We start from the raw sequence: 19,703 nt of genomic DNA on the forward strand, positions 1-19,703 counted from the left end.
GCAGCAGCCATCTGCCCTGTGCTCCCCTTGTCCCCATCCTCCTCCCTGCAGCCGGCTGGCTCTGTGTGGGGAGGGTGCAGGTCCTCTCTAACAGGCTGGCCTCCATCATAGCCAGGCTCCATTGGATTGAGGGGAGCCGGCGGCCAGGCCCAGCCCCAAGAACTCAGGGAATCCAGGCTGCAGCCAGCAGCACCAGGGGGTGGAGGGACCTGCTGCTGTGGGGCTTTAGCCTCTGCCCCCTACCCGCTTCCCTCCCAGCAGCAGGGGCTGCAATGCAGGGGGCCTGCAGCTGGGTGCGTGGGGCACGGGGTGGCAGAAAGGTCAGTCCCAAAGAGGCTGCAGGCAGCAGAGTGCTGGGGTGTCCCTGCCCATCTCCCTGTGGCTCAGATGGCCACAGAGCGTGTGGCTTGCTGCAGGCTGAGGAGCCGGGCAGCGAGGAGGAGGAGGGAGCCAGCCAGTACCTCAGAGCTGAAGGAGAGCCAGGCCAGTGCCATGGACCAGCCAAAGCTGACGCGGACATGGTCAAAGTGCTGCTGGTTGTACATGCGGACGGTCTCGGCGAAGGCCGCCCCCGAGTAGCTGATGTAGACGCTGATCCCGGTCAGAGTCAGCAGGCCTGCGAGAGGCAGAGACAACAGGGCTCGGTGCTGGCCTGGGGCCCCGACTGGGTCCACCACAGCGGCTACTGGGCCAGTCTGGTGCCATGGCAGCAGCACAACGGGTGTAGCTGTGCCCAGGTGCTGGGACCAGGGGGAACGGTTTTGGTGGCCTCACAGTGCAGCCCCCAACTCTCACTGGTGGCCGCTCTGACCATTTGTCCGAGCCCCACCACCACCCCCAGGAAGGTGGGTTGGGAACTCACCAGCTGCTGCGGAGTTCTGGGTTCCTTCGGCACCATGCACATCAGCCCCACGTCGGCCCAGAGCTCCTGGGGGGGCTGTGTGGTGCAGGGCACTGATCCCTGCTGGCAGTGCCAGCAAACACCGAGGCGGCGCATCCAGGAGCCACAGCGGCGGCGGCTGCTTTGCCCCCATCTCTGCTCAGGAGACTGTCGTGGCTGCAGAAAAGTCCTGGTGGCCGCATATGAGACATGCTGGCTTAGCTGCCCCCAGCACATCTTGCAGCCAGCCGCCTGCCGAGAGGCTGCAGCTACCCCACTCCAGCCCCTTTGTATGGGTCCCCGTGTGCCCAGAAGCACTGACAGTTCTCCCCCAATGCACTGGGAGGGAAGCCTAGAGCAGCTCAGCTTTCTGCAGCACAATGAGCCCTGGGATACGTCCCTGGACGTTCTGGGGACCCCACGGGTGGCATGGCACCAGTGAGGCCGCAGCGCCTGGTGTGTGGCTTTGCAGAGCAGCTGCTGCCAGCCAAAGCGAACCTGGGGGCTCGGCCGAGGTGACTGCATGACGGAGCCTCGGTTCCTGTCTGCACTATGGGGGGGCCCTGCCCTGCTGCAGGGGGGGAGCAGCCCCCCGTAACAGACTGCAGTTCAGCTGCCCCAGCGATGGGGGCAGACACGTCCTGGTGAACGAGAGAACTCATCGCCCTGGGTCGATGTGTGGAGACAGCGCTGGGGGGGGGGGGGGTCAACAGCCCACGCTGCAGAACTCCTGGCAGCTTTGCCTCTGCCCCCAGTACCACGTGACTGGCTCTCCCATCATCAGTCGCATCCGAGGGGTGGGGGTGCCTGGGACACCCACAGGGCCTGTCCCTCTGAACACAAGCTCCAGAGAAGAGCCCGGGACCAGGTGGGATTCAAAGGGCAGAGTGAGGGAATGCAGCCGACGCTCCCCATGGCACAGAACCGGGCCATGGAGCGAATCTCGAATAATGCTCAAAGTGGCACCTAAGTTGCTCCTCTCTGGCCACTTGGCAGCTGCTACCTGGCAGCAAATCAGTCACAGCTGAGCTGGTGACAAATGGAAGAGATTCCCTGGCCATCCCCAGTCACCCCTGGCCCCAGCTGGGTTTCAGGGTCAGGCAGGAATTGCTATGTGCTTCATATTCATATTGAGCGACAGGGAGCTCAGCAAACAGAAGTGGGAGGTGTCTGGCTTCCAGGGGTTCCAGTGAGACCCTATACATCACCCCCGGCTCTGGCGTGGCCCCCCCACCCACCTCGCCAGCACATAGCAGTCCTGGCTGCTCCAGGCACAGCACCACCAATGGGGTGGGGAGGAGATTTCCCAGCAGAGGCACTGGCAGCTTTACAGAGCTCCCTGCCCTGGGATCCTGATGTGGTCTGGTCCCTAGAGAGCACAGAGCAGCCAGGCCCAGGGAGAGCTGCCCCCCCACAGGTCACACGGCAGGGAGCAGCCACAAAGCACCATGCCTCTGGTACCAAGCGTGCAATCTAGCGCTCAGCCTCGACCCCAGCGCTCTCGCCTGACGCCGCTCACTGCACAGCCCTGGGTTGTAGACCTGGCACGTTGCTGCCCTCAAAGCAAAAAGCCTCTTGGTTATTTACTCTCCTTTGGCCACAGAGGGGCCCGGACCAGTGCAGAATAAAATCCTGCCTCCCCTGCAGCGCAACCAGCGAGGAGCAGACCCAGCCAGAACTGTCACCCCCAGCCAGCCTGGAGCGAGAGGGCCCTGGCCACTGGCACGTGGGGTGGAGGAGAAACCAGGGATAGGCAGGGAGGCACAGACAACCCAGGCCAGGGGCAAAGAGAGCCACTAACAGTGAGGGGGTGAAGAGGCCAGTCCTGCCCCAGGCTCTCGGCCTGCATCCAGCTCCCCCGGTCTCTGTCCCCCCCAGTGCCAGGGCAACACAGGCCCACACTGGTCTGTCTCTGCATGTCTCCCCAGGTGAGGCTGTTCCTTCCCCTCAGCAAGGAAAGGGGGGCCCCAGCCCCAACCCCCCACCTTCACCTCAGCCAGCAGGTGCCCCTCCCTCGCCCACCATGAATCCGATGCGAGGATGGGGCCAAGGGACAATTCAAAATGTGCTTAGTTTAGAGGCTGGGCAGCTGCTCCCTGTGAGAGGTGGGGGCAGGACTGGGCAACTCAGAACTCGGCCCCAACCACCGGCAGAGAACCAGGCAGCTGGCCCTGGCCCCACGCTGGCCCCACGGGTGTAGCTTAGCCCTGATAGGCGGCAGGAGTGCGGACAGGAGAGGTTACAGCCCATAAACATTCCGACTGAGCCAATCCTGCTAGACCCCAAACCAGCCCCGCCCCCATCAGGGGCTGCAGGCTTCTCTCCTGCTCAAGCTGAAAACCTGAACTCCCACCAGCAAGAGCCAGTCAGTGCTCAGGACTCTGGTTCTATTTGTACAGCGCCTAGCGCAAAGGGGGCCCTGTGAGCCACAACGGGGTAAAGAGCAACATGCCACCACCTCTCGCAGAGCCCCTCCCCCACCCAGGGCTGCAGGGGTCCTGCCCGTTACCCAGCGCCTGGGAACAGAGCTCCCAGTGAGCTCAGGGTCACTTTGCAGCCGTTTCCTTGGGGCAGTGGCAGGGGCAGTGTGGCTCCATGGTGGCCTGTATTGGGCAGGGGTCTGTAGCTCTCTGCTCAGGGAGCCCCCCAGCCCCCGCACTGCAATTCTCTCCCCAGCCCCACATCCCCAGCAGCAGCAAGGACAGGACCCAGGGCCAGAGGCAGGGCACTATCAAATCGCCTTCAGCTTCGTCTGTGCCAGTGAAAGCAGGACCTGTGTTGCGCCCGCGCCAGCACGGGGCAGCAGGGCCTGGAGCTGGGCAGGACCCCAGTGGTGGAACCCCTGAGCAGCGAGTGCGACGACGGGAGATGGCCGAAAACCCAGGGCAGCCTCGGCAGCTCAACAGCCCGTCCCCAATGGCTGGGCTGCCTCAGCCCCTGGGCCCCTGGCTGCTCTCTGCAGGGACTGAGCCCCCGAGAGAGAGCACCCCCCCCACGTTGCCCACGCCCGCCGGCTGCAGCCACTCACCTCCCAGCAGGAAGTAGCCGCCTGTGAAGAGCAGCAGCTGGCAGCTTTGTGCCAAGGAGCTGACAACGCCACAGATCCAGCCGAAGACGAGGAGGATGAGGCTGAGTGGCAGCAAGACCACGAAGGCCCGGTGCATGCCTGCCAAGGACACAGTGAGATGACCTCCGGCGGCCGCACATGCCCGGGCTTCAGGCTGCTGAGACGGGAGCAGCAGCAACACAGGTCCCGGCCCTGCTCTGTGCCCACCAGGAAGGATGAGCCTCAACTGTTCCAGACCTTGCACTGGGCACTGGCCCCCATCCCAGCCCCGTCCCTCTCCCCTCCCCGCAGCCCATGCAGGGACCCAGCACAGAGACACCTGAGTGTGGGTGTCCTGAGCAGAGGCCCCCAGCGGAGCAGCACATTGGGCACCCCTCCCCCCTGTGAGCAAGCCAGGGACAGCGTCCCTCCTGGGGGCCAGGGCGACTCACAGATCAGATGCTGCAGTGATGCGGGCACCTCTTGGGTTTCGCTCCCAAATGGGTCGATCAGTGGGATGCAGACGTTCCTGCCTGGAAAGGAGGAGAAAATAAACCAGCCCCCAGCCGGGACGTAAGGGGGGTCCTCTGGCCTGTGTTATACAGGAGGCCAGACGAGACCATCCTAACGGTTTCATCTGCTTCAAATCTATGGAAGTGGGGGTGAGGGGCCTCTATGGAGGATTTACAGCCCCCAGGGCAGGGACCCCAACATCCATGGGGATCTGCTGGGGGACAAGCCAGGGATGGGCGTTGGGGCTAAGGGGACAATTTCACTAGTGAGTCGAAAGCTCCCCATGTGGGTGGCATTGCTCAGCTCAGTGGGAGCTCAGGGCTGGGGTACAGATGTGGGAGCTGGGGCCTCCTGCACCTGGCTGGGATGGGGAGGGGGGGACCTGCTACTGTTAGTTCTGTGTTAGCCAGCGGCCCTTCTCTCTGGAGGAACAGCAGAGAGCCCCATGCACCCACCCACCCCTCAAGCCTTTATGGAGCCTTCCTGCCCCTGTGGCAACAGGAAACCCCCTCTCGTGGCATTCTCGCTGGGAGCCCCATGGACGCCTCTGCCCCAGGGCAGAGCTGGGAACTCCCCAGGGCAGTTCTGTACATGCCAGTCATGCCTCCGCCTGCCCCGAAGCAGGGCTCGCTCCCACTGCAGGTACTGAAATCCCTCCCTCCTGTCTGCCCCATGTCCTGAGAGCAGCTGCAGGCCTGGGTTCTGGGTTCTGGTCCCGAAGCCACAGGCCCTGTCTGAGGCTGAGCCAGGGCTCTGTGCACGCCACAGGAGGCGTTAACAGGAAGATGGGGACCCCATGCAGCCCAATCCCTGGTAGGGTGACCAGACAGCAAGTGTGAAAAATCGGGACGGGGGTGGGGGGTAATTGGCACCTGTATAAGAAAAAAACCCAAATATCGGGACTGTCCCTATAAAATCGGGACATCTGGTCACCCTAATCCCTGGGCACCAGACCACCCTGGGTGGCAGGGCACAGCTCCCAGGCAAGGCATGGGTCCTGCAGGAGAGCTCAGTGCAAACCCAGCACCCGCAAGTGTGTCTGTGGAGAATGTAGTGTCAGGCTCCAGCCGTTGAAGTGGCACATTGAGAAGCAGAAACTCCAGCCACCAGGACCCCACAGAGCAGCAGTGCCTGGGAGCGGAAAACGCTGCACCACATGGGACAGTCGTTAATGAACCTCTCAGGCCCCCCCTGAGAAGCAGCTGCCAATAACAAGACCCCAGGCACAGGGCCAATTCCCACAGGCCCTCGGCTATGCAGGGAGGTCTGGCCTGGGGCCCGTTGGAATGAAAGGCAGCACGAAGGGGCCCTCTGACCTGCCTGGCTGGGGGCACAGCGCCCTGCAAACCGACAGGAGCCCTGGAGGGGGGGGAACAGGGAAAGGATCCAGTTAGCAGCAGCCCCTGTGACAGCGCCTGCTCCGGGTACAGCAATGAGACACCAAGTAATTGCAATGCAAGATCTGCGAACCAGCAGCCCTGATCCAGAGTGCAGCAAAGTGCTGGCTCCGCTGGGCTGTTCTAACAAGCCACCCTCACCAGTGGGGGCTGCTCCTGCCAGCCCACCCCCCCAATCCTGGCAAGCAGTGGGAGAGATCTTCCCCTGGGCACAGCCCCTCCCCACAACCCCTGCCAGGCTCCATGCCCCCAGGAGCGACCGAGACAGGGACATTACAACTGGAGAGGCCCCAGCAGCTGGTCACTTCCCTTCCTGGGGCCCAAGAGAGGACAGCCTCCCAGGACTGTGCTCAGCCCCTCTAGCCAAGCGCTTAGCTGCCCACCCATCACCACAGGACAGCAGGACAGTGCTGTGGTGCACCAGGTGCAGGACACGGTGACGGGTCCAAGGTCACCAGGGCTGTGGTGGGAGCAGAGAATCCAGGCTACAGTCCCAGGCTGGCGTCTGAACTACTGGGGAGCAAAACGCTGGAAGGGGGGGCAGTGACTAACCCAGATAATTATCAGCAATTAAACCAGCAGCTGCTGCCTCCTGGACCAGGCTCAGGGCAGGAGATGCTGGCACGGGGGAGACCGGCTGAGCGCTGCCCCCTGCCACAGGCGCTGGAGCTAGGAATGCTGCAGCACCGCCTGGCTGGAAGTGGTTTCTATCCTGTACAGGGTTACAGTGGCTCTCAGCCGCCCTCCCCCCCCGTACTGCCCCCGGAACCAGGCGCCCCGGGTAGCTCCTCACCTCTCGCCGCAAGGCTCCGGACTGCAGACGCGCACGGAAACCGGGGGGCGAGCCGCGTTCTGCGGCCCTGGGCAGGGGGCTTCCCCCGGACAGGGGTGTCGGGAGGGGAGCGCAACAGGGAGCTCCCCGCGTGTCTGCTCCGCAGCTGCTGACAGCGGGGCCGGGGAGCCAAGGGGGGCGGGAAGAAGCCGAGGGCCCCCCGCCCAGCTGGCACTGAAGGGCGAGGCAGGTTCGCTGCACACACCCCGCGGGGTGCCGGGAGCGCACGGGCGCGGGGGTTCAGGGTCACTGCTCCAGGGGAAGCTCACGGCAGCGCCGGCCCCCGGCTGCCTCAACGCCCGGAGGCGCGGGAGCCCGGGAGGAGGCTGATGAAGCGGCGATAAATGGGGGGCCCCGGCGGGAACCCGGGCTGGCAGGATGGGGGTGCCCGACCCGACGGCGGGGTCCCGGCGCCGGTTACCTTCGCAGACCCGCCAGAGCCCGGAGTGGGAGCTGAGCGGCTCCGGGTCCCGCGTCGGCTCCACCCGCAGCACGTACCAATAGTCCGACCCGATGGCCACGGCCAGGAGCCCGAAGCTGAGGATGCCGCTGAGCGCAGCGCCCAGGCACAGGGCGCCCGCGGGCACCGCGCCTGGCCCCATCCCCATCCCCGCCCGACCTCGCTGCTGCCGCCTGCGCCGCCGGACCAGCCGCGCCGCCCCTCACCCAGCCTCCGGCCGCACAGCCCGGGTGCTTTGGGGAGCAGGGGTCCGTGCGCCCCCCTCCGGCATCCTGGAGCCTGGCACCGCGGCTCCCCCGGCAGGGTCGCTGTGCCCGCCCTCCCCGGGCGTGGGCTCGCACTGGGGCCGGGGCAGGGCCGTGCAGACCGGGGGGCGCTGACCCTGGGCGCAGCCTGAGCCAAGCGCTTCGCACCCCCGAAGCCGATGCCCGCTCGGAGGCTGTGATCCCCCGCGAGAAAGGGCCCCTCGGCTCGGCTCCGCGGGCTGCGACCCCTTGGCCCCGGTTCACGGGACCCCGCGCAAGGCGCACGTGCTGTGGACACGGGACCCCCCGCCGTAGGCATGGAGCGCCCGGACTGCGGACTCCGGCGTGTGCCCATCCCTCCGCATCGGGCCTGGGCGCGGCGCTGCCGGCTGCTCTCCCCGGGCCGTGAGCTGGGCGCGAGTCCCCGCCTGCCGCTCATGGGGCAGGCCGGGCCGGAGCTGGGGGAGCCGCAGAAAGTGGCCTTGGCGCCCCTCTCCCCGCGGGCCGGAGCTATGCAGCGCCCGGCAGCCTCTGGCAGCTCGGGGCATTGGAGCAGAGCCCGGACAGCCGCTTCCCCTGCCAGGGCCTGGGGCTGGAACGGCTGCCAGCGCTCTGCTGTTTGGGGGTGTGGGGGGGGAACAGCCAGTCGGACCGGCACCCCACTGCAGGGACAAAAGGGGCTGTGACCCTGGGGGTACCCGGGCTCCCTGCAGAGGAGGGTAGCACTGGAAGGGACCTCAGAGCCTAGGTCATCGATTCTAGTGCCTGCACTCAAGGCAGGACCAAATATTATCTAGGTCTGGCCCATGCTGGCTGGGGCAGAAATAAACCCAGCTGGGCCCCTCTGGAGCAGAGAGCCCCGAACTCTCCTCCAGCCAGGGCCCCCAGACTCCTTGGGATGGGGGGTGCACAGAGGGGTTCCCAGGAGAGGGGTGCCAGAGGCAGGGTTGGCAACTCCAAGTGTTCCCCTCACCCTCCAGATCACAAGCTTGGCTCATTTTCTCCATCTCCCGGCTCTCAGGATACTCGTGGGTCACGTTTTAAAACTTTTCTCCACCCCCCCCCCCCCCCCCAGATCTCTCCCCCAGAATGGACACTTACATTTCTTTTGAATGGAAGCTGAGATCCTCACCCAATCCCAGGACTCTAGGAGCTGGGGCTTTAGGAAAAACATCAAACATCTTAAGAGTTGATGACAGTACAGGAGCCTCCTGGATATGATCCCCTGCAGCCCCATCTCAACTGCCTTGGGGGCACCCAGAGACAGCCCCGGGTTTACAATGGCTCCAGCCAGGGGCGGCTCCAGGCACCAGCGCACCAAGCGCGTGCCTGGGGCGGCAAGCCGCGGGGGGTGGCCTGCCAGTCACCATGAGGGCGGCAGTCAGGCAGCCTTTGGTGGCATGCCTGCAAGAGGTCTGCCGGTCCCGCGGTTTCGGTGGCAATTTGGCGGCGGGGACGCCGAAGGCACGGGACTGGCGGACCTCCCGCAGGCATGCCACCAAAGGCTGCCTGACTGCCGTGCTTGGGGCAGCAAAATACATAGAGCCGCCCCTGGCTCCAGCGGCTCCATGGAGTCGGGCCCATGTACAGAAGGGGACCCAGCCTGCTCCACTTGCACTGCGCCCCGAGCCCCCACTGGCTCCCCCTGCCCACCACTTGCTCCTCTTGGCCAGACGACCGTCTGGCCAAGGGCTCCTCTCTGCCCCCCGACCCCACACGCCGGCTCCTCTCTGCCCCCATGCCAGACCCAAGTGCACCTCTGGCTCCAGGCAGTCTCTGCTTCCACCACCTGAGGGACTCCTGCCTGTCTCCCCGGAGCTGAGCCAGGTCTCCCCTGGTGCAGAAGCTTGGCTAGTCTCAGCCAGGTGTGGGGGAGAACAGTGGCGCGGAGCTTGGCTGAGCCCCTCCAAGCAAGTGCGTCTTGAGGGCTCCCGGCCGGGGCAGGTCCTGGCCTGGCTGATTGCGCCATTGCCGAGGCGCCGGAGCGATTCCTGGCCCTGGGACTGGCCCTGGCTGTGCTGCCAGCTCACCCTGGCAGTCGCCCCTCAGCAGGGCCGGTGAGTGCGTCCGGGAGGCAGGGCTTGGGGGAGTGGGTCTGTGGGGCGCATGGGGGGGTGCTGGGCTGTGAAGGGGCTGGGAGGATCTGTGTGTGTTGGGGCACTAGGGATTGGGGGTTCTATGGGGGTGCTGGGCAGTTGTGGTGGGGCGTGGGCAGGGTGGTGTTGTGCAGGGCGCTGTGCATTTGTGGGTGGTTCGGGGGGGGGGCTCTGGCCATAGGGAGTCAGGGGGCGCTGGGCGTCAGGGGGTGGCTGTGTGGCACAGCACAGGCCCACTCCCAAGGGAAAGGGGTATGCTGGCAGCACAGGGCCGGGCATGCCACTGTGTGTCTGGCAACTGCTGGTCTGTAAATAGTGCCCTCACACTGGGCTGGGCGGAGCCGCCCCTGCCCTGCCATGCCCCATTGCCTCTGGCTGGCCCCTTGCTCTGGGGACTGACCCCCCCAGGCCATGCTCCATTGCCTCCATGGGGCCCACAAATATGTTTGGCACCAGGCCCACAAAAGGTTAATCCGGCCCTGCCCAGAGATGCTGCCCCAGTCTTCTCTGGGAACAGCTCCATGGGGTTGGGGGATCCCTATTCTCACCTGTTCCAGGGTAGAGGTGATGGTGAGTGGTGTAAGAGGCTGGGGGTCCCCACAAGCGGGTAGGATCTCACACAGGGGGTGGGCCCAGTCTCTCCTGCCCCGTGACAAGAACAGGAGGGGAGGGGCTAAGGGGACAGACCAAGCAGCAGGCGGTGCTCTCAGGCCAGGTGCAGTCATGGCAGCAGGAGCGGCTGTGCACAGTAGCCTGGGCGATGTCTCTGGTCTTTGGCAAGGCCACGTTTGTTCCTCCCCTTTGGGGCTGTTCCAGGGGATAGAGCCTTGTGCATGAAGAAGGCATGAGAGAGAAACTAGCCACGGGCTGCGGGGACAGGCACTGCGGGGTGTTGGACCCACAGGGGTGGGCAGTCAAGGGGTCGGTGTTGAGGGTGCGTTGGTGCAAAGGGGGCAGTAACCCAAGGAGGAGATGGGTTGACACATTCTGGCCTGGGCACTACTAATTCCAGGGGGAGCGATGGATGTAGCCAGTGCTGACGTGGGCAGTAGTACAAGGCACTGCGGGGACAGCAGCGTGCGGGGGACAGGGTCCTAGTCACACAAACTCCCTTTTCCTGCCATGGCCCCTGTCATCAGGGAATCAAACAGTCCTCATGGTGAAACTGCCAGTGATTGTCAGGAGAGTGGTGGCACGAGGCTCCCAGGCCGGAGGAAGCACTGCACCCAGCTGGAGCCTCACGCAGGTGGGGCGTAAACCAAACGAAACAGCCAGATCCGGGGCGGTGGGGCACCAGTACCCCCCCGCTGACCAGAGCAGGCTCTAATATACTGTGAACTAGAGTCCTACACACATCGAGGCTTCACTCAGCTCACTTGAGAAGAGAGGGGGCAAAGGTAACATTATTCACCTTTCCACCAGGAAGCAACAGGAGCTGGTTTGGGCCCTGGAGCAAGTTAGAGCAGCCCCATGGTTGCCTATACCAGGTGATCACCGGAGCACAGCACATGCCAGCCACGTCCCTCCCATATCCTATGCGGGGGGGGGAGGGGAGAAGCAGGTGACACAGTCTGCTATACCAACCTTGTACCGCCGAGGCCTTGCCATATGCCAAGGAAATCCCCAGTGGCCACTTTAGTGCAGCTTTAAGTCCCCTTTGCTGTGCTGCAGCAGCAGAGAAGGGACTTGGCCTGGTGCTCTGTGGGCAGTTACCTAATGGCTAGGCCTCCTGCAGAGTACTGGGTACAGGTTCTGCCACTACTGCCAGCAATGGGAAATCTCTTCGCTCAGCTGCGAGAGCTCTGTGGGTTTGGAGGAGATGGAGCAGTTGATTTATACAGTAATAGTGTCTTGCCTGCACTCATGGATTTATGACAAGGCCATTTCCCCAGGAGAGAGGTTTATACGAAAGCAGCAGCTGTTATTTATGTTCAGATTTTATTTAATATTCACAAGAACCAGTTCCAGGGAAACTGTGAGGGGCAAACCCACAGTGGAGCCAGACAGCCAGGGAGAGCCCCACTGGACTGTCTGGCCAGTACGCTGCAGCCAGGCATCAGCCTGCGTGACAAGGGTGATGTGCCCAGCACACCGGGCACAAGAACCACTGGCACCATTGGGAATATTCTAATAGGCCCCACTAGAGTTGGCCCTTCCCTGTTCCAGGCAGCATCAGGGATTGCACAGAACTGGAACTAGATAGACAGGGAGGGGCAGAAAAGGCAACGGTCTGTCCCAAGCAGCCGGGGCACTTCTGACAGGGCTGCACAAGGGAGATGCTAGTCTTGCCCCAGTCAGACGGGGACCAGGCACTGACTGACTGCCAGTGGGACTGTGGTTTGCAGCCTCCATTTTGCTCCCATCACTTTCAAATCAAGCTCTTGAAATCATGTTCAAAATCACCTGAAATGTTAAGGAACAAGAATCCCCGTAAACAACAGGCGGCTGGGCCTTGCTCGCTGCAGCGGGTGTCTGTGAGCAGGAGAAAGGAGTCGCTCAGCTTCCCCCCATCCCTTGCTCTTTGTCGAGTGGTGACCACACACTGACCAGCTTTGCTAATGAGCAGAGCCCGGCCCCAGCACCAGGCTCTGACACAGCTGAGGCACAGACCAGTATTGGAATCGCCAGGTGGCACTAGCTCTAGGAGGCAGCCTCCCCCTGGCCAAGCTGATCTTGGCTGGTGGTCTCCAACTCCGAGCCAAGCCCACAAGAGCTCTGGTGCCCTAGTGCCCACAGGGAACCCACCTACCTGAGTCAGGATATAGCCCCCCTGGGATAACTTCTCAATGACGTCAAAGTGATCCGTGTCAGCAATGTCCAGCAGAGAGACTCTCCAGCCAGCTAAGCGCAAGGCCTGGAGGGAAGAGAAAGACCAAGCACTTCAGAGAGGAGGTGGCTGCTCCTCCCCACAGGAGCCAGGCACCAGGGTGAGGGAGATGGGAGGAAGCAGCAGCAGCCCTGCCCCAAGAGCTCCCACCTGGAGCAAATGGGGCATCCTCTCCCTGAATAAACAGGCCCATCACAGAAACTAGCCCCATGTCCCCCCCAACACCAACCCCCTGGGGAGTTCGCCTCTGTGCTGGATCCCGCACTGCGGTGGGAGAGGCAGTCTCCTGTTATACGCCTCCATCTCCCGTGAGCCCCGCTGAGTCATCACTTGGATGGGAGGCTGAGGGGGGTCCAGGCAGCACTAAGCAACGGGTCCCCCTGCTGCATGAGAGTCATTCTGGGCCGTTCTGCCAAGAGGCAAATGGCAGCACAGAGCATCCCACCACCCTCCGGGATCAGGTTCCTTGCTCTTTGCTGTCTGGTCCAGCTCTTGCAGTCTCCCATCCAAGCTCTGGCCCCACCAGAACCTGCTTAGCTTATAAGCTGGAAGGAAAGCCAGGCCTGAAGTGGGACAGCCTGCAAAGTGCACCTCTTCCAGGCAGTCACCCCCACTAAAGGAAGGGGTGGAAAGCAAATGCCCCTGGGGGCCAGCACAGCTCTCTAAGCTGAACAAATCCCCTCCTGCTCTGGCTGCCCCTGGGTAGCTCCGCCTAGGCTACCTTCAGCCCTGGCTAGAGGCCTTCTCCCTGTATTCGGGAACCCCTGGCTTGAACCTGCCGCCAATTAGTGGTTACCTCAAGGGCTCCAGCTCAGGCAGGGCCAGTCCAACTACTTGTGTCCACAGTACCTTGCTAAACCCATCCTGCCCTAGCCAGCCAGCGCTTCTCCACACCATTGCACAGACCTTTAGGGAAAATCTAGGGGTGCAGGAAGTGACCAGCCAGGGCACAGCCAAAGCCCCAGCTCCTTAGGGACAGGAGACCCCAGAGAGGTTTCCAGCTGGGTGCCATGTAGCAAGGGTGCAAAGAGAAACAAGGTGGGTAAGGTAAAATCTTTTATGGGACCACGTCCTGCTGGGGAGAGAGACAAGCATCTGAGCTGCACAGAGCTCTTCTTCAGGTCTGGTCTACCTCACCAACAGATGCTGGTCCCATAAAAGATATTATCTCACTCCTTATGTCTCTAATATCCTGGGACACCTGCAAGCAAGGGTGGAAAGAGTCTAGTGAGTTGGGGTGGGGTCCTGCCGCTGACTTCCCTTTGCACGCACGCAGATGCACACACACGGGCGTGAAACAGTAAAGACGATGGGGCTGCTGGGAGCAGCACCTGGAAATACTCTTGGGATTGTCTGTGGAATTCTGGCGAGTCGTGTTGGGCCACAGCGATCAGCACCTCACAGGCCTTCCTGGCAGGCGTCGCTGCTGTCACGCCTAGGACGGGGCTGTTCCTCCAAGCGACCTCCCTGGGTAGAGACAGTGTCACTGCAGAGCAGTCAGACCTGCAGGGGAGGAGCAGGGCTGGGGCAGCAAGCACAGCCTGTCACCCCGCTATGGTGGGGAAGAACTTTCCTCTGGGCACAGGGGAAGCCAGTCCTCATGTTCACACTGCACACCGCATACCTGTACTGCCTGTGTGTGCCTGGGAAGGGGCTGAGTATGCACACCCAGGATGTGTAGGCGGGAGCAGGGTGTGCACAGCCTGTGCATACAAGGAGTGCGCACGTACCCAGGTTTGTGTCCACGGACTGCAGTGTACTGCCCGCGTGTTAGAAGGGGGCAGGTGCAGGCTGTATTGGCAGAGTGTGTGCGTGTGGGCTGGAGCAGGGGAATGCATGATATGGTGGACACACATGGGCAGGGGGTACAGGGACAAGGGGCCATGCAGGCAGGGGCAAGCTGCCTGTGTGTTCCTGATCGTGAGTTCCATGGCTGTCTCACTGAAGGGCGTGTTGGCTCTGGACCCCAGGGCGCTCACCGGCTCATATGGAGCAGGTTGTTCACGGAGGTGTGCATGATGGGTTCGAGGTCGTAGACTCCACTCACTAGAAAAGCTCCTGGAAAATAAAAACACCCTAATCTGTGTGAGGGCCTCACCTGGCTTGTGGGACCCTACGGCTCACAGCAGCCTGCCCCATTCCCCAGCGTAGGGGAAATTTCCTCTCTGGCCTGTACCTCACCGCAGTTTTCCCAGGTCACTGCTCAGGGCAGGGTGAGACACCTACCCCGGAAGGCCACGGCAGGGCCGCGCCAGTAAGCATGCTCTGGAGGACACTGCACACTCAGACCTGGAGGGAGAGATGGCACCTGGGAGCGTAGAGACAGAGACACACTGTGGTTCCCTCATGCTCCCACTGTCTGTTTGTTGTATCCCCATGTGGTCTCCAGTCTCACACATAAACAGAAAGATTCCTGGGGCAGAGACAATTGATTACATGTTCGTACAGTGCCTGGTACTATGGGGCCCTGGCCGCTCGGTGCTACCACACTACAGACCTGGGCAAAGGAGGCTGCCAGGCAGAGTCCATTGCATTATATGCCGCTTTGGAACACGGAAACACTGCTCTCTTCACCTCTCAGCAGAACAGAGCCACGGGGCTGGAGTGGAAAGGGGTGTAATGCATCATGATTCAATGAGCCAATCAAATGAGCAAACCCTGCTTTATGGGGCATGGAGCACAGGGGAAGGGTGGTGAGGGTCCCTGGGGAAACCAGGCGCTACCTTTTATGTCTGGTGTCACTCCGTACTCCTCCCAGTCAGTTGAGAGCACCATGGCTGCCAGGTGAGCCCCTGCTGAGTGTCCACACAGGTAAACTCCGCTAGACAGGGCGAGGGTAGACAGAAGGAGCTGTGAGCAGGGAGTTAGGGGACTGGTGTCTGCACACCCAGCTGTGGGGCTCCCCTTTGGAATGGAGGAGTCTGCACAGCCTGACAGAGTCAGAGTATGAAGGTGGCACCATTCCTAGCAGTGGGGTCAGAAGAGCCGGATTAGTTCTCATCTGCTCCAGTCCCCCACCCCACCGAGAGGAGGGTACAGTAGTGCATGTCTCCAGACTCCTACTCCTCAGGGTCCATCCACACGTACTCACTACCACAGTTCCCGAATGCTGTGTGAAATGCCTTCAGCGTGATCTGCCTTGACGTGGCCTCCTCCTGCCGTGGGCCCTGCAGGTTGGCAGGGACAACAGAACAAGTGCCCAAGAGCTATTCGCTGCCCTACCTGATCTTTGAATACTGCTGCACAATGAAGGCCACGCTGCGCCGCACCTGCGCCACCATCACATCCAGATGGCCTAGGCAGAGAGCACAAAGTGAGGAGGGGCCACAGGGCCAAGGAGAGGAGATGCTGTTCCCACTTCTGGCACCTCTTACCTTTCGGAACCACATCATAGCCAACCGCCACCACCGCAATGCCCTGTGTCACCAGAGGGGGCGCTATAAAGCCCGACACCTCCTTACTGGGGAAGAGAAACACTGGTGAGTCACATGCTCAACTGCTTGGGATGTAGCCGAGCAGCTCCCCTGCGCCCAAAGCACCTCCCGAGACAGGGCCAGCCACAGGGATGCTCCAAGGGCGGCGATTATCTGCCTGTTGGACCTGCAGCACCCAGGACAGGCCTAGCTTCAACTCTTTTTACTCCTGAGGAGGAAGTTCTGGGGCTAAGGCTGAGCCCCTCACACAGGTCCCCCCGCCCACAAATAACTCCCTGAAAAGGACTTGCCTCACCTTAAAAACTGCCAGTATCCACCGTGGATGTACAGGACGAGTGGGAAGGCTGCAAGGAACAACAAAGGGTAACCTGGCAGGCAAGGCGCGCTGCATGTTCCCTCCACTTCCCCACTCCCTGTTCTCCCAGCTCCTCTTGCTTTCATCCCACTCCCCCGCCTCTCCCCATTTACCTCCAGAGGGATCTGTGGGTAAGTAAATGTCCAGTTTCTCCCCATCACTGCCCCCATAAGGGACATGCAGCAGGGTCTGCATGGTGGCCTGGGCCCTCCGGGTGCCTGTGAGAGAAATGAAGGACAAACCACATACACTGGCTGCTCCATGGTGCAGCAGGCAAGCAGCCCCCTCACCCCTCCCTGGCTCCCAGACTTTGTCTCTCAGCTCTGACCTGGGAGCCCGTCTGTTTCTGGTCAGCTCTCCGGCACTGCATCCCCCTTTGCCAAGCCACCACCCTGCAGTCCAAACCCTCTTAAATCCCCACCTGCTTCTGTGGGGCCCACAAGGGAGTTGGTAATTTACAAACAAAGGCCCCAAGTCACCCTGTTTGAGTGATTAGTGGGTCCTGCCATGGGGGTCTCTTTCTCTTCTCTGCCAACTCTTTGGGGTTGGGGCTGTCTTTGGATTTGTGTCGCACAGAATCCAAGCACAAGCATCATCAAACAAATAGAACAGAGCAGGCAGAGCACAGGGAGAAGTCTGGGTCTGGACGCTCACCTAGTAACCTGCCAGCGCCCCCCAGCTCTCAGCAGTGCTATACGCTACTCTCTGCATCTGAGATGCTTTAGTCTCTAAGGTGCCACAAGTACTCCTGTTCTTTTTGCGGATACAGACTAACACGGCTGCTACTCTGAAATCTCTCTGCACAGTATGTGTCACATCTGCATCCATTTCTCCACCCTTTGCTCTGTGGGAAGCTTATCCCCTGGCAAAACCTGCTGGCCCTTTACCTTCAGTCACCGCCCTGACATGGGCCTCTATCACAACCTCCTTGTCCATGCGGTGAGACCACCGGCTCGGGGCATACTGCTTCTCTAGCTCCTGCAGGGAACACACCACAAATCCAGACACACACAATGGGGCCAGCACAGCTAGATTTTTATCTTCTTGCCTTCAGATGAGTTTCTGGTCCTACAAAGCTGGTGTTTCTGGGACTGGAGAGAGGGACAGAGCAGGATCCACCTGATGACGTCATTAGGCCTATATATATGAACCAGAGTTCTTCCATGTTTGAACTCTGTCCTTCCATGTTTAACTCTAATCGGCCTCAAGAGCCAAGGACAGGAATTGGAATGTGTAAATAACCAGTTACCTATTACAACCTTGCTTATAACCAGGTCCTAAGCAATAATGGTGAGGTTTGCATGTTTCTAGCTGGAGGAGGGGTGGTAAACTAGGAGTAAATAGAACCAAATGATTGTTTAGAGGAATGTTACTAACAAGCTAGATTTATAGCCCTAGAATGACTTAACGGCTTAAATGTATAAACATGTCTTCGGTAGAGAAGGGAGGGGGAGTGGGGGGGGGTGATACAGGGGGAGAGAAGGGAGGGCTTAGTTGTGAAAAGTATAAGAAGAGAGAAAATGTTTTGTTCTGGGGTGCTTGATTTGAGACTTGCCTGTCTCCTTGCACCACTTTGAGATCTCAAATAAACCTTTGATTGTTTCTCCACCCCGGTGTGTTTATTGGCGCGAAGCACACCGGGCAACGAACTCCTGTTGCGGTCCTCGGGCATCTGTGCCAGCAACACACCCACAGAAAAGGCAAACAGAATGTGTACGTGGCTCCCAGCATTAACAATCTCCAGCTATTGATGTTGTGTGATGTGAGTCTTAAACCAGTGTTCACGCTAGAATAGCCGAGGACTGTGGGTCGGAATTGAGGGGCATTGGTAGAGCTCTATGTGTGAGGGGAGCCCAGGGCTGGAATGGCAGGGGGACAATGGGTTGGGATTGAGAGACATCGGAAGAGGGGAGAGAGAGAGAGGGAGCCTAGGGCTGGAATAACAGGGACCAGGGAGTTGCAGGCTGGGACTGAGGGGCACTGGCAAAGCTGGGAGGAGAAGGTTATACACCACCAGTGGTTTCAGTCCCAAAGATAATAACTGAGCTGTTCCAAATGAGGCTCCCTGGACTTTGATCTCCATGTCCTGAGAGTAGAGGGACAAGGAGTCACAAAGACAAAGTCGCTCCTAATTACCCTTCCTCCTCCAGGATACTCTAGTCCGCAGCCTCCCGCCACCGCCACCCCCACCCCCTTGTAGTCCCCTCTCCCCTTACCTCCTTTGTCATGTCTCGCCACTTCCCCATGTCCAGGCTCACTGCGACCCGCACAGGCGCTGTCTCTGCATGTGACCAGCGCAAACCAACGCGTGCCGGGGCTGGCCTGGTCCCCATTGGCTGTTCTGGGGGCGGAGGGATTGTGGGACACCCCCCGCCCGCCCCCCCGCAGCCGGTGCCAAGCTCAGGAAAGTGCAGCGGGACTCACCGAAATACGAGTTCCGCAGATGCCTGCCCTGCCTCCTGCTTCCCCCGTCCCCAGCTCGGAGACAGCGGAGCAGACGGGGCAGGAAGAAACTTCCCCGTGGACAGGTTATTCCATCGTTGTCCTCCGTGTTCCCTGGACCTGCTCCTGCTCTCGGACACGGGACTGGCCCAGCCCTGACCCCTTTGGGCAGCTCCCCAGTGTAGACAGCCCCTCCCCCAGAGCGGCTAAGCGTCCAGATAACAAAGACCTTGTTCCTTCTACTTGGTTTGTATCACCCCCCTCCCCGATCCCTGCACCCCGCCCTCCCCTCCTGTGCCTTGCGGGGACTCGGGGCAGGTCACACACACGGGCTCTTCCCGGCTCTTTTCCGTCCACCCCCGGTGACAGGTACCGCGAGTCTGGCTTGCGAGGCTCCGCTGGGAACAGAGCTTCTCAGGACCTGGGATCCTGGGGGGAACCGGGGGGGGGGGGTCCGAGGCTGGGATCCTGGGGGGACCGGGGGGCTCCGAGGCTGGGATCCTGGGGGAACCGCGGGGGGGTCCGAGGCTGGGATCCTGGGGGGACCGGGGGGCTCCGAGGCTGGGATCCTGGGGGAACCGCGGGGGGGTCCGAGGCTGGGATCCTGGGGGGACCGGGGGGGTCCGAGGCTGGGATCCGGGGGGAACCGAGGGGGGGGGTCCGAGGCTGGGATCCTGGGGGGAACCGGGGAGGGGGTCCGAGGCTGGGATCCTGGGAGGACCGGGGGGGTGAGGCTGGGATCCTGGGGGGCACGGGGGGTGTCCGAGGCTGGGATCCTGGGAGAACCGGGTGGGGGGGGGGGTCCGAGGCTGGGATCCTGGGGGAACGGGGGGGCGAGGCTGGGATCCTGGGGGAACCGGGGGGGGATCCGAGGCTGGGATCCTGGGGGAAACGCGGGGGGGTCCGAGGCTGGGATCCTGGGGGAACCGGGGGGGGATCCGAGGCTGGGATCCTGGGGGAACCGCGGGGGGGTCCGAGGCTGGGATCCTGGGGGGAACCGGGGGGGGGGGTCCGAGGCTGGGATCCTGGGAGGACCGGGGGGGCGAGGCTGGGATCCTGGGGGGCACGGGGGGGTGTCCGAGGCTGGAATCCTGGGGGAACCGGGGGGTCCGAGGCTGGGATCCTGGGGGAACCGCGGGGGGGGGGGTCCGAGGCTGGGATCCTGGGGGCAACGGA

At 61.8% G+C, this 19,703-nt stretch overlaps 2 protein-coding genes across 2 annotated transcripts; both read right to left on the minus strand.

Annotated features, from left to right (window-relative positions):
• Positions 1-383: 383 nt before the first annotated feature.
• TMEM235 (transmembrane protein 235) lies at positions 384-7,276 on the minus strand. The gene is made up of 4 exons (XM_065415338.1): positions 7,090-7,276; positions 4,379-4,459; positions 3,909-4,046; positions 384-616 (listed from the first exon to the last, which is right to left on the minus strand). Exons 1-4 carry the CDS (start codon positions 7,274-7,276, stop codon positions 384-386), a joined length of 639 nt encoding a protein of 212 aa, XP_065271410.1.
• Positions 7,277-11,842: 4,566 nt separating this feature from the next.
• On the minus strand, positions 11,843-18,331 carry AFMID (arylformamidase). The gene is made up of 11 exons (XM_065416195.1): positions 18,302-18,331; positions 16,973-17,063; positions 16,199-16,303; positions 16,026-16,074; positions 15,671-15,756; positions 15,519-15,591; positions 15,020-15,117; positions 14,276-14,354; positions 13,628-13,799; positions 12,219-12,323; positions 11,843-11,872 (listed from the first exon to the last, which is right to left on the minus strand). Exons 1-11 carry the CDS (start codon positions 18,329-18,331, stop codon positions 11,843-11,845), a joined length of 918 nt encoding a protein of 305 aa, XP_065272267.1.
• Positions 18,332-19,703: the final 1,372 nt, after the last annotated feature.

The sequence above is a fragment of the Emys orbicularis genome, chromosome 13, assembly GCF_028017835.1.
Source record: "Emys orbicularis isolate rEmyOrb1 chromosome 13, rEmyOrb1.hap1, whole genome shotgun sequence".
NCBI classification, from domain to species: Eukaryota; Metazoa; Chordata; order Testudines; family Emydidae; genus Emys; species Emys orbicularis.

Coding starts and splice junctions, on each gene's coding strand:
- TMEM235 (XM_065415338.1), bottom strand. CDS start 7,276: ATGGGGATGGGGCCAGGCGCGGTGCCCGCGGGCGCCCTGTGCCTGGGC. Junction 4,460..7,089: donor GCTCTGGCGGGTCTGCGAAG/GTAACCGGCGCC, acceptor CCTCCTTTCCAG/GCAGGAACGTCTGCATCCCA. Junction 617..3,908: donor CGGCTACTTCCTGCTGGGAG/GTGAGTGGCTGC, acceptor TGCCTCTCGCAG/GCCTGCTGACTCTGACCGGG.
- AFMID (XM_065416195.1), bottom strand. CDS start 18,331: ATGGGGAAGTGGCGAGACATGACAAAGGAG. Junction 17,064..18,301: donor GGCGAGACATGACAAAGGAG/GTAAGGGGAGAG, acceptor TGTTCCCTGCAG/GAGCTAGAGAAGCAGTATGC. Junction 16,075..16,198: donor ACCCACAGATCCCTCTGGAG/GTAAATGGGGAG, acceptor TGTTCCTTGCAG/CCTTCCCACTCGTCCTGTAC.